The 12911-nt window shown below is 40.9% G+C and overlaps 1 protein-coding gene across 4 annotated transcripts in view; it reads right to left on the bottom strand.

Annotated features, from left to right (window-relative positions):
* Positions 1-12911, bottom strand: part of PDGFRA (platelet derived growth factor receptor alpha) — a 47198-nt gene that overhangs the window by 15256 nt on the left and 19031 nt on the right. For all 4 annotated transcript variants that reach the window (XM_074951394.1, XM_074951393.1, XM_074951395.1 and 1 more), the window contains exons 6-13: positions 12309-12480; positions 12016-12205; positions 10260-10375; positions 8342-8468; positions 7126-7319; positions 6520-6614; positions 6280-6412; positions 249-353 (exon numbers count right to left, since the gene is read on the bottom strand). In XM_074951394.1, coding sequence (XP_074807495.1) covers positions 249-353; positions 6280-6412; positions 6520-6614; positions 7126-7319; positions 8342-8468; positions 10260-10375; positions 12016-12205; positions 12309-12480 — 1132 coding nt within the window. The remainder of the gene's footprint in view (positions 1-248; positions 354-6279; positions 6413-6519; positions 6615-7125; positions 7320-8341; positions 8469-10259; positions 10376-12015; positions 12206-12308; positions 12481-12911) is intronic.

Consider the following 12911-nt stretch of genomic DNA (forward strand, 5'->3'; position numbering starts at 1 on the left):
ACTCTCGCTGAGAACCTGACTGATTCTACTTAGTTGCACCATGGTATCATTTTAATCTGTTCAGAAAGGTTATGATTATTTATCCTTTTCCAAACTTTCTGAGTTATCATGATGTTAAGCCAATGCAATTAAGATAGAATCTTCTAATATGTAGGGATAAATTATAAATACAAATTAAGACAATGCTAATAATCCTGCATCAGTTTGAAGCACCTGGCTTGGATACTGACACCATGAGGATCACTTACGTTTCAGCATTTTCACAGCTACCTTCATCACTGGCTGAGAGCGACTTAATCCATATGCAGTTCCTTCAACAACTTTCCCAAACGCGCCTGAACCAAGGATTCGACCTACAGACAATAGAGTTTGTTGTTCAATGAACAGTTGCACAATAGCTTATCTCAGTTTCTGCTGCCATTGCACTTTATGTAATGCTGCTGGTATGTGTTGTTATTTATGCAGACTGAGCATACTTATTCATCCAAAACTATTATTATTATTACTGTCTGCTCCTATCACCAATAAAAATCAATTAAGCAGAAAAGGACAAGAAATTAAAAAGAATTGCTTGGATTTAATAATATTCCTAAAGAAAGCCAAGTAAACAAGAGGACAAGAGCACATTATTAATCAGCTTGTAGGGCAGGAGGTGACATCACTGAAACTCCCTGTTTCAGTCAGGCTTGTCCACTACCCTAATCCTTTGGCTGAACACTTTTAACTATAGAACATTGATTTCCTAATGTCTAATCTAAATTCTCTGTTCCAAATTCTGCTGTGGTGTAACTGACTTCAGCTGAGTTGTGCCTGCTTACCCCAGAGCTGAATTTGACTCTCCATCATCAGTTTGATGCCATTACTGTCATTAGATACCATGTCATACAGAACTATCAACCTAAAGGATACCCAGCAGAGTGCCTTAGATCGTTATGTCCACACTCTAACAATAGGATAGATTTGATGGTGGTACCAGCTCAGTTTAAGAATACAAAAGCAGGGACTATCAACAATCTGAGAGAAGTTAAAATATATGTGGATTACATATAAGGGAAAAGTCCTCTGAAGTTTAATATACAAATGTGTTTCATATGCAGGAATAGATTTTATGGCAGTTTCCAAGTACCGTATTAACACAGCCCATGTTTAACCCACTTTATTCTGGCCACAAATCAGTTCAGATAAAAATTGTGGATTAGCGTATTCTGTCTTCTGTTGTGGATTCAGTACGGGGAAGAATTGTGTATGGAACGGATATGAAGGCTTGAGGCAGACTTTTAATGAAATATGCAACATGCAAAAACACACCCAAATTAGTAAATTCCATGGATTTCATAAATTCCAGATGTCAGTATGTGATCACATTCCTGATCACATTTTTTTTTTTTTTTACTAACAGTACAAATAAAAGGTCAGATGGTTTCCGTTCTTATCAGGAAATACAACATTGCAACATTTAATGTTCATGTGATTTATACATATCTGCCATATATTGCACTTGCCCTCTCCTGAGCTTCTGGAGATGATGCTTCCGGAGAAGCTACTGTTTATCTTAACCACAGTACATGGCCTATCTGTAATTAATAGACCAACTCCTATATGAAAATTCCAGCCAAAAAATGCATGTATCACCAAAATAGACAGGAAAGATGGGATTTTCAAAACTGGTCAGTGCTGGCCTAACTATAATCCTTCCTAAGGTCTCTCACAACTTGGTTACAAAACAATATGAGAATTTTTTCTCTCAGCTTCCTATGCACCAATAGGTTCCCTTACCAGTCAGGATGTGAGAAGCTTCCTACAAAGTTTCCGCCATCCTGAGTGTGTAATTTAGCAATGGAACATTTTCAGATTGCAGATCTGTGAACCACATGGCAGGATGCAGCCCCTTAAAACATGTTGCTGGTGCGGTTTCATCTTGTCATCTGCACTCTCCAATTCCGCCCACAATCATATCGTAAAGTGAGCATGCGAAGGGCTTCCCCTCATTGGCATCTCCGCTAAATCTGGGGGCTTGTGGAGAACGGTGGGAGCACTTCCTGAATGTCAGGGAATTATTATTTCTCCTTTTCACCCCCTCTTCACGTATTTTGTTAAGTCCTGCTCCCCATGTCTTTTACACTTGCATTTTGATATCAGGTGGGAGTTAACTGCTTAGAGCTGGATGTTGCATCTGCCACAGAGCAAAGCTCCTTATGCTATTGGTACAGAGACCTTGACTGGCAGCCCCCAATTAGACTATACATTTTCTTTTATTTTTACTATAAAGGTACCAGAGTAACAGCCCTGGAGAATGAATTCTTCTATTTCTCTATATCAGGGGCGGGAAAACTTTTTGGCGGGAAAACTTTTCGGGTTTCGGAAATTGTATGGAGGGCCTGTGAGGGGAGGCTTTGCCTCCCCAAACAGCCAGATGTGGCCCAGCCACAAAGTCTTGTGACACCAGCTACAACAATGCCACATGAATGGCTGTTCTCTCTTTCAGGTGACATTGTAAACAAGAAGCAGGCAGCATTGTCAGTCAGACTTGTCTGTCTGAGCGATTGGCTGAACAAGAAGTAGGACTCAGTGGACATGTAGTTTCTAAAGTTTTACATTTTTTATTTTTGAGTGTAGTTATTTTTTGTACATAATTCTACATTTGCAAGTTCAACTTTCATGATAAAGAGATTGCACTACAGTATTTGTATGAGGGGAATTGAAAAATACTATTTCTTTTGTTTTTTAGAGTGCAAATATTTGTAATAAAAATAAATATAAATGAGCACTATACACTCATATTCTGTGTTGTAACTGAATTAATATATTTTAAAATGTAGGAAAACATCCAAAAATATTTAAATAAATGGCATTCTATTATTGTTTAACAGCACGATTACTTTTTTTTAATCTCTTGACAGCCATATTTTTAAATCTTGTTGGTAGTCTGGGAATGAGAGCAAAGCCATTAATAATGTGTCTGTCTGGCTTCAGCAGTCAAAGTGGCACTGGATTTTTAATAAGACTATTGTGGCAAATCAGTGGCCATCTAGGAGATCATGGGTGTCACTATGTCACACACCATGGCCCTTCAGAAATCCACAGGACCAGCAGGGATAGAATTCAAATCTTGGTACTCAAAAACACTATTCCCTACCACTTCAGGGAAAGAAGAATGTCAATTAGTTATTAGCAGTGGAAGGCCTATGACACATAGCAGGGCAGTTCCGATTATGTCCAGCAGAGGGTAGTGGTGTTCAAACACATTAATCAGATCATTGCAATATAATTTCTCTCTCTCAGGTAGTCCTAGCTCATCATGTCTATAGTATCTAAGCACCATCATTATACGTTATTTTCACAGAACAGGGTTCCCTCCCCTGGAATTTTTATTGCAAACAGTCGTCACACACACGAGTGGCAAATTCATCACCCAGTGCTTTATTTACAATGTGCTCTATAAATGTTTGTTCCCCATAGCATAACTTCTCCCCAAGTCTTCATCTACCACCAAGGCACAGGGCAAACAAGAGCTCTCACTTCTCTGAAATCTTGGGCTTCTTTGGCCTGAAGGCACAGCCTTCTACCCTGGGCTCTTCTTGCCTTTCCTTTTTAAGGGTAAATTTCAGCTGAAGAGCTGAATCACCCAGCTAATTAGTTAATCACTGAGAACTTAAATTATTACCTCCTCAATTTACCCCAGGTGGGGATGCTTCCAAAGAGCAAGGAGTGGTGAGTCAGCCTTGGGCGACTCACACTCTGGCACTGTAATACATTGCGGGAACAAGAACAAAGCAAAATTATCAATGCAACTTCAGTTTATTGAATTCTAGTCAACTGATACTCCAGTAACCCAAAAGCTGATTATGGTCACCTAGCATGGTATTGCACTCCAGATACCACAGGCCTGTAAAGCAGGTAGAAGGATGCTGGCTGGCTCACACAGCTAGAAGAGGAAGTATACACATTAAAGGAACACAACCAGCTAAGCCACATCCCCAATTTTTCCTAAAGGCTTTGGATAACCTTTTCAGTAAGTTACTGCATTGCTATCTAACTGATAGAATAGCAGAAATTCCATTTGGAAAAAAAAAAAAAGATCCCATCATACCAGTAAAGTCAATGGGGTTCACTGGCATAAATGAGGGCAGAATATGGCCTATATGATGAAACTGCCTCATAAGAAAGACATATATGATGAATGTATATTCAGCATGTCAAGAAAAATACTTGTGCTATCCAGATTGCTATAAGAACATGCAGTGCCATTTTCTAAAGTTAACCTTCCTAAATTTACTCATAAACAAGAATGCATTGAAGTAAACTGATGCTGATGAGTCAAAGAGAGACAAAAATTACTGTGGTGGACTGTTCACAATCCAGTTCCAATATTTGTTTTATACACATAATTAAAGCCAGGGATGTAGTCAAATAATTCCCATAAGTATCCACCATGGTTTGGTCTGCAGTTAGCAGAGCAAATTTAATTAACTGAATTTATTTCTGAATCAGATACATTCACTTGAGAATCAACAGAAATCCTCTCTCCGGCAAGAACTGCTTTTGATTATATTGACTCACACAACAGGAAATAGAAATAGAACATATTTTGTAAAGTGTATCAAACAAAAATGCCTTTCATGATTTTCTTCACTTGTGTTTGTGTATTATTTGGTGCATAGATACCTCCATAATGGGGATGTTAGAAATGCTTAAGATGCTATAGATAAACAGGAGAGAGAGAGAGAAAGAGGCAGGCAGGCAGACAATTATTTATTATACCACGCTACCCAGAATTGTGCGGGGTATTGTACCTATAATGGTACAAGAGCCCTGCCCTGAAGAGCTTATAATTGAATTCCACATGAGACGTGACAAAGAGACAACAAAACAGCAAAGCAGGGTGGAAAGAAGAAAGGCAGGGTTCACAGAAATAAGTTTATGTGGCAATGGCATTTGACATCATGGATTTATCATTTTAAAATATTTTAATAAAACTGCATAACTACTTCCATATTACATTGGGTCTCTACACATACAACTCATAAATGTCTTATAAAATAAAAATGCCATTGCTGACTCACTTCTTGTGGGCATCTCAGCAGAATTGAATCGTAAGGCAGGAATTTAGGGAGGGAAGGAGAGGCTAATGGACTGACAAACCTTTTGGGGAAGGCACTATGTGTGAAGCAGGGTGGAAGAGGGATATAGGAGACACTAAAGTATGGGGCTCAAGGCAGACATCTCTGGTAGAGAAGAGTGGTCAATGGGTAGCATGAGGAGAGATACAGGCAGATAAGTAGGCAGGGACAGTTCCACAGACCCTTGAAAGCAAGGACAATGAGCTTGAACTTGAGGCAGTAAAGCAGGGATTGCCAAAGGAAAGACTGAAAGAGACAGTGACAGTTTTGTAGGGTCTTGAGGGGAGCCCTGTGGAGAGAAGGAAGGCCAGAGACAAAGAGGTTACAGCAATCAAGACAGGAGAGAGCTTTGCTGTCTGGAAAGAGAAAAATGTGGATCTCAGAAATATTATGGAATAAGCTTGGATGTGAGAGGTGAGGGAGAGGTAGAAGTCAAACATGGCCCCAAGTTTCAAGCCTGGGTGTCAGGGAGGATGGTGATGTGACAAAAATAGGAGACAGAAGAGGATTTCGGAGGAAAGTCAAGGAGCTAAAATAGGTAGATAGATAGATGTATTTTTGTTGTATTCAGAATAATTTTCCATGAAAAATCAGTTTGTTTGTTTGTTAATAATTTTGTGAAGATTCTGCATCAGCACAGAACATAATGGTTATCAGCTGTATTGCCAGCCACGGCCACAGAGATTCACAGTTGTCCTGTCACTTTCTGTTCCCAAATCCAAAGCTCCTACCAATGCCACTAAAGGAGAATTTCCATGAACTTTAATAGTATTAGGGTTTATATGGTCTATGGTCCAGACACTAGAGGGTGACATGATCAAGCACACTTGGGCATGGCTGAGCTTCTGTCCAGTACAGGGCAGTGGTACTTATATAGTTGCCAGGACATTCTGATGTCTAGATGTTTTGCAAGACTTTTCTGGTTTTGTTTATATACCAGGTTAAGAATTCTATTAATACTGGATGGCATAGAATTGCCATGGTCTGATCATTCCAATTAGCAACATAGAAAGTTCTTTCTATATAAACAGACTTTATCTGCAACAGTTTGGCTCTTCACAGAGCTCACCCAATGAGTGCAGATCAAGAGCTCCGATTCCCCACATGCATTAAATCAACATCTTAGCTCTACAAAAGAAGAGGATCTCAAAGTTCTTACCAAGTACTAATCCATCTCTAGGAAACTCCCATCTTGAGTCATAGGGCAGTTGCATTGGGTCCACATAAATGTACTCATGGCCATCAGGGCTGATGGACTCAATGACTCTCCATCTTATCTCATACCTTGGTTTCTGCCGTGCACAATAAATGAAACATAAATTGTCAGGCTCATGCCTGATTTAAGAATGGGTCAGATCACTAATTCAATTCAGTATAGAAATTACATATTTTAAGTTACCTGTTTCCATATGATGACCAGGACAATCAGTGAAATAATCACAATCACTATTAACACTAGGACTGCTGCAGCCACAGTTAATTCTGATCGCAATGCTGAAGTAAAAGAAAAGGCCTCAGTTTAGATTTGCCTCCATGCAGAGGGTTATGACAGAGGCCCGAGTTTGTAGGTGACAGTAAGACTCCCACCTCCTTTGCCATCAAAGTTCTTGTGCACTGCAGATGTGAAAAGTGCAGTCTCCAGAGGCAGGGGGCATTAAGTCATTCACTGCCTATAATAACCCTGCCTTCCTATTTCAGGAACAACAACAGTGGTTGCCTGGAAGAGACTTCCATGGCCATTAGTAACTAAAATGAAGAGATGGATCATGGAACCACATAATATGGGAAAGATGGATTCAGAATTAAGACCTGGAGAATGGCTCTTGTTCAAACTTCTGGGGAAGAGCTGCCAAATCTGTTTTCATCATTATTTACTTTCATAGAGCTGGTATTTTACCTATTAGACATTCACACTGCATAATTATTTCCAGATTTGATTGGGTTTATTTGAGGGGGATTTTGAAATGGCTATTTAAATCTCTCAGGAGTGACAAAGTTAACTCACTAGGCGCCACAAGCTTCAGTTCCCGAGTAACGGCACCAAGAGTGTTCCTCGCCATGCACCGTACTACCAGGGTTTCTTCTACCTTTTGGAAGGTCACCTGGCTTTCCACCTGGTCCTTATCAACCCGATGAGCCTCCATGTGTATATCTGAGATGTTGTTAGTCAGAAGCATCCATGAGGTATCATTACTGCATCTGCAGAAATCGAATAACCATGAATATAGACATCAGATTTATGTATGGATGAGCAAGCGTAAACAAAGTGAGGATCACCCTAAGCACCCTTTCCCTATTCCCTTTCCCTGGCAAGAATTATTTTAAGGACCAAAAAGAAAAGGACCAAAGATGTTTAAGTCTGTACCCACTTCCTGACAATCCTCTGGCTCCCCTCCTCCTAGATCCAATGAGTTTCTGATGCCTACCAGCACTACCACCTTTGAAGCACCAGTAATGGAGCCCAGCAGCCCACTGTTGCTTAGTCCAAACTTTGCATTGCTCTGGGGCTTTCTCACTAGACCCCAGAATTCATGGCTGGCTTCTGAAGCCCCAGTGTTCCACAAATTTCTTTGGGAGAGAAGAGAGGGGGAAATCCCAGACAGTAGTGTGAAATGTGGGTATAACGACAACAGAAAGCATCTCTGAGGTTACCAGGGCTGCTGGGCCCCACCAAGCTTGTTGTCTCTCTGTGCGATTGTCTCCAGAGGAGGGGGAGAAGGGGTGACCCCGGAACTAGATCAACAAATGTGAGGGGATGAATTAGTTAACATTTCTAACGCACTTTGAATGTAAAAAATATTATCTGTGGTGGGCTCAGTTGCAGGAAGAAGGGCGGATGGGGGAGTGTGTGAAAGAGTAATGGGATAGATGAGTCTGTTCAGGAAATGGCAGGAAAGCCTCAAAAGATATGTGGATAAGCATCTGACTTGCTCATCTGAACTTCCCTGAGGCTCACTCATCACTAATTAGGTACCAGATCTTAGAGAAACCTGTTAAATAGATACAGTGTATGTGTTCTACAGGACAAAATCAGTAGAAATGGTATTAACCCCCACCCCATCCATATGCTGATGAAGCATAAACAACTTGTCACTTTGGCAAGACAAACCAGAATCATAGTTTCCAGAGGGCTGATAAGGAATGTGTGTCACGAGCGTAAATTATGTTGGTCAAGGAAAAACGTTCACATTTGGAGATAAAGGCACATCTGTTTTTCTTACTTTTTAATGTCCTTGCATATCAGCCATTCCACGTCAGGGAAAGGCGTCCCTTTTGCCAAGCATTGGACCGTCTGTCCCCCTCCAGAGCCGTGGTGATCATCCACCAGGTCTAGAATTGAAGCTGACACTAGAAATGAATTGAAAAGAGCATGTTAGAATTTCCCCCCCTTTATTTGGGTTAGAATTACAAATGGAACAGGACAGATGTTTAAAATTGCTGTCATTTGTCTGGCCAACAGCCTTGCAACAGCACATTGCTCTGCTCCTCAGGGAATCCAAGTCTGGGCCCTAAGCTCTTTGCTTGCTCTCCAGAGCCTGATTTTCCCCTGAAGGATATGACTAACTCAGATTGACTTTGATGAAAGTTACTTATATCCTGCAGGGGAGAACAGGTCCCAGGCTACAGCACAGTCACAGAAGGGGGCGCTGTGGAAGGGGTATGCTTGGTCCTGGGGCATAGAGAGAGCTTGAGAGCCTCACATTGCTCCTGAGAGACACCAGCTGGGTGGCAATTTGGATGTCTCTGTCTGGATGCAGAGGGAGCCTTATCCTTCCCTACTCGGCCTCATTTGAGAGCACAGGGAGAGTGAAGATGAAAAATACAGAGAAAACCAGAGGAGCCCCCTCCCACCTACCTCCCAGAACTCAGCCATTTAGCAATATCCCTATTACTATTACTTATTTGTAACATGGGCGCGCCTGCAGGAAGCAGCCAGAGCTCTCCGGCCTCCCCTCAGGAGCCAAGAGGACTTTTCAGGTAGGGGAGGGAAGAGAGGGAGAATCTGATACCATTTTCGCAGGAGGAGGGAGTAGAAAGCACCCAGCACCTCAGGGTGTCTCTGCTCCTTTCTCCCTTCCCTCCTTGTGAAAATTGGGTTAGGCTACTCTCTGCTCCTTCCCCCTTCTCCTTGCCATCCATGCAACACTCAGCCTGGACATGGGAAGAGGGTGGGGGGTGGGGTAAAAAACCTCTGGAGCTGTAAAAGGAGCAGAGGTGAGGCTGGGGGAACAGCAGGTGTTGGGTTGAGGGAGACAGAATTGATGTGGGAGTTGGGTAAGGGGCAGAACTGATGCGGTGGCTGGGAGGTAATTAATTGCCGGACTGACAGATGGGCAGATGTGGGGCTGATGTAATTAGTTAGAATTTTGGGTCTGGGGAGAAGCTGGAAGCTCCACACCCTCAGGCAGCCAGTGAGAACTCCTGCAGAGGGGACCAAAGTCACTTCAGTTTATAAATTTGGGAGAGTTGGCGACACTGTAACTGCCACACACACACTGGCATGGAAGGGCGAGCTCAAAAATCAAAAGTTAGACCAAAAAAGTTGCAAATAAACTCATGATTTTGGTGGATCTGACTCATTATTTTGAACTTTGGGGACCGGCAGTACTGGAAATATTGTTTCCACAATTTGCTTCTTCTGCAGAGGATGATAAACTGTATAAGTGTGGAGTGGTAAAAGGTGAACTGTTGTTCCTAAGGGTCTTACCTGAGTGACCAGTCAGTACAATTGACATACCCGGTAGGAACTACTCTTGGAAAACACCAATCCAGCTCCAGCCAATCAGCTAGTCTTGTGTTAGTAAGCGACGTGGCAGGGAAGCAGCCAAACTAATTTGCTGCTGAAATCATAACACTTAGCACTCTTTGTCTTCAAAGCAATCCCTTGTGAGGTAGCTTAATAAATGTCATCCCCATTTTGTAGATGGAGTAACTCAGGCTAGGCAGGGAGATGAAACTACTCACACAAGGCCACTGAAGAAGTCAAAGTCAGGATTAGAACACAGCCATTCCTGGCTTCCAGGCCTTTCATTCTAGTATACCTATAGGTTAGCAGGACACCCATTGTTTAAATGGAGTTAAGTCTTTGCTGTCTACGGCTACCTCTGCCCAGTCCAATAGGGTTCTTGATATGCTTACCTTGTATTAGCAATGAGAAAGTGTAGCTTTTAGTCTCTTCTCCATTTTCAGCAACCAAAGTATAATCTCCACTGTCTTCTTCCTTGGCCCGAATCAGTTTTAATATACTTTGGACCCTACAGAAACAAGAGATTTTGTACACATTATTTTACAGAACATAAGAATAAATTAATCCAAAAAATCAAGCAATTTTTAGTAGAAAATCTATTTATTTAATGTAGGTATATGGTGGCTATAATGTAGTGATACTTTGCATTTCTATAGTGTCTTCCTGTCAAAGTTCTGTTCAAATGTTAATTAATTCTGTCGCATGAGAAGCAAGCAAGCATTATTATACCCGTCAGGGATTTAGAAAGGGCATTGGTGTGAACAAAATGATGACCAAGAGATTATTTTGGGAGCAGCATTTTGGAAAGACTGGTGAGAGGCCAGGTTAGTATCCAGAAGACAGGACTATAGTAAGATTGGAGAAGGTTGCAGTAGTCAAGGTGGCAGATGATTACAAGTTGGACAAGTGAATTAGCTGATAGGATGGAAAATGAGGGAGTTTTTTATATATATTTGGCTGCTGCTGGAATAAAGTGTCTAGTTCTGGTACAAACAATTCAAGCAGGATATTGATAAATTTCAGAGAGTTCAGAGAAAAGCTTCCAGAATGATTAAAAGATTAGAAAACACACCTTATAGTGATTGAACTCTTTGAGTCTATCTATTGAGCTTAACAAAGAGAAAGTTAAGGAGTGACTTTATTATAGTCTATAAATATCTACATGTGGAACAAATATTTAATAATGGGCTCTTTAATCTAGCAGAGAAACATATAACATGATCCAATGGTTGGAAGTTAAAGCTAGACAAATTCAGACCGGAAATAAGGTGTAAATGTTCAACTATGAGAGTAATTAACCACTGGGACAATTTACCAAGGGTCACGGTGGAATCTCCATCACTGACAATTTTTAAATTAAGATTGGATGTTTTTCTAAAAGATCTGCTCTAGGAATTATTTTGGGGAAGTTCTATGGCTTGTGTTATACAGGAGGTCAGATGAGATGAACACAATGGTCCTTTCTGGCTTTTGAATCTATGAATGCTGTGTAGAAAGCAGCAGTAGAATGCGGAGGGAAAGAGGAAGAAGGAATCAAAGATGCTTCCCAGGTTACATTTCTAGGTGACAGAAAAATGATAACATTGTCAACAGCAGTGGAAAATGAAATAAGGGCACAATGTGTGAAGGAAAAATTATGAGCTTGGTTTGGTTTGATAAGCTTGAGTTGACTGCAAGCCATCCAAGGTGAGCTATCAGAGACTCAGTGAGAGATATGAGAATGAACCATAATAGGAGAAGTATATCTGAGAATTGCCACCAGAGAAATTATAGTTAAAATTATGTAAGAGAGTGAGGCTACCCAAGTATAGGGCATAAAGGAGAAGAGGATGGGTGGAAAGAAAGAGCCTTGACAGACTCCAATGAAGAGGAGGAGTGGGAATGCAATGCCCCCAAAGGAGACATTTAAAGAACAGTAGGAAAGGCAGGAAGAGAATCAAGAGGGGACAGTGACACGGAAGTCCATGGAGGACAGGATGTCAAAGAGAAGGGGATGATGAAAGGCTATAGCAAGGCAAGGAAGATGAGGTTGTATATATTATGTCTTGGTTTTTCTCACCATATTCTAGTCATAGATTTGATAAAATGAAATCACAAGGTTTCTGGAAGAGAAATTCAGATTGTCATCTTGGCAAGACCTTTCTTTACCTTGTCTCATTGATCTTGTTTGAGCTGGTAACAATCTCTGTAAGATTCTCAGTCAGAGTCACATTGTCCTTCAGCCAGAACATTTTTGGAGCTGGGTACGCCTGCACATCCACTACAAAATTTTTGACCTCATGTAAATTGACAGCTTCCAAAGGGCTAAATTGGGGATCCAGATGAATGAATCCTTTATCTGTAAATGATACAGATTCACATAAATAATGCTACTCACTTTATTTCAAACATGGTATTTGCCAGCATGCTAACAATTTTTGGATACTAGAATTGGACTGTACCATGAACTGTAATGACTACTCTCTTATTTTCTTTAACCTCCTTGGTTGCATGTCGGGCCGTACATTCATAATCCCCGGTATCTTTCACTGAAGCCTCAGGAATAGTCAAAGTGTAAACCAGCTTCTGGGATGGAACTTTAATGTCATCAACTTTTATCACACCCTTTTCTTTCTGTGTTTTGGAGAGAGGAAAAAAAATCTTATTTAAACAACCCAGCTGCAGGAAATAAATACAGTATAAAAGAATTACGATACCATTTAAAGGAGAGCAATGAAAGAGTTACTGCTATATGGTCCAAATTCCATATTCAAAAAGAATGGCTTAATCCGTTAGGGACAAATTTTCAGACATGGATGCAGCAGGTGTGCCCATAAGAATACACAATTTTGGAGCCAACTACCAAAGGGTGAGTAGGTTAAAAACTGCATATGTTGTGCACTTGGAGTAAAGTACCATCTAAAAATTAGGTGGAGAGCTTGAAAGAGCATTTTAGTGCTAAAGCAAGCTAAGGGAGTGTATCCTTTGGCTTTGGTGGTGATGCTGTTGATTTTGGTTCTGAATATTCTTTGATCAGTTCCCACAAGGTGAGGTGAATTCTTAAT

The sequence above is a fragment of the Natator depressus genome, chromosome 4, assembly GCF_965152275.1.
Source record: "Natator depressus isolate rNatDep1 chromosome 4, rNatDep2.hap1, whole genome shotgun sequence".
NCBI lineage: Eukaryota > Metazoa > Chordata > Testudines > Cheloniidae > Natator > Natator depressus.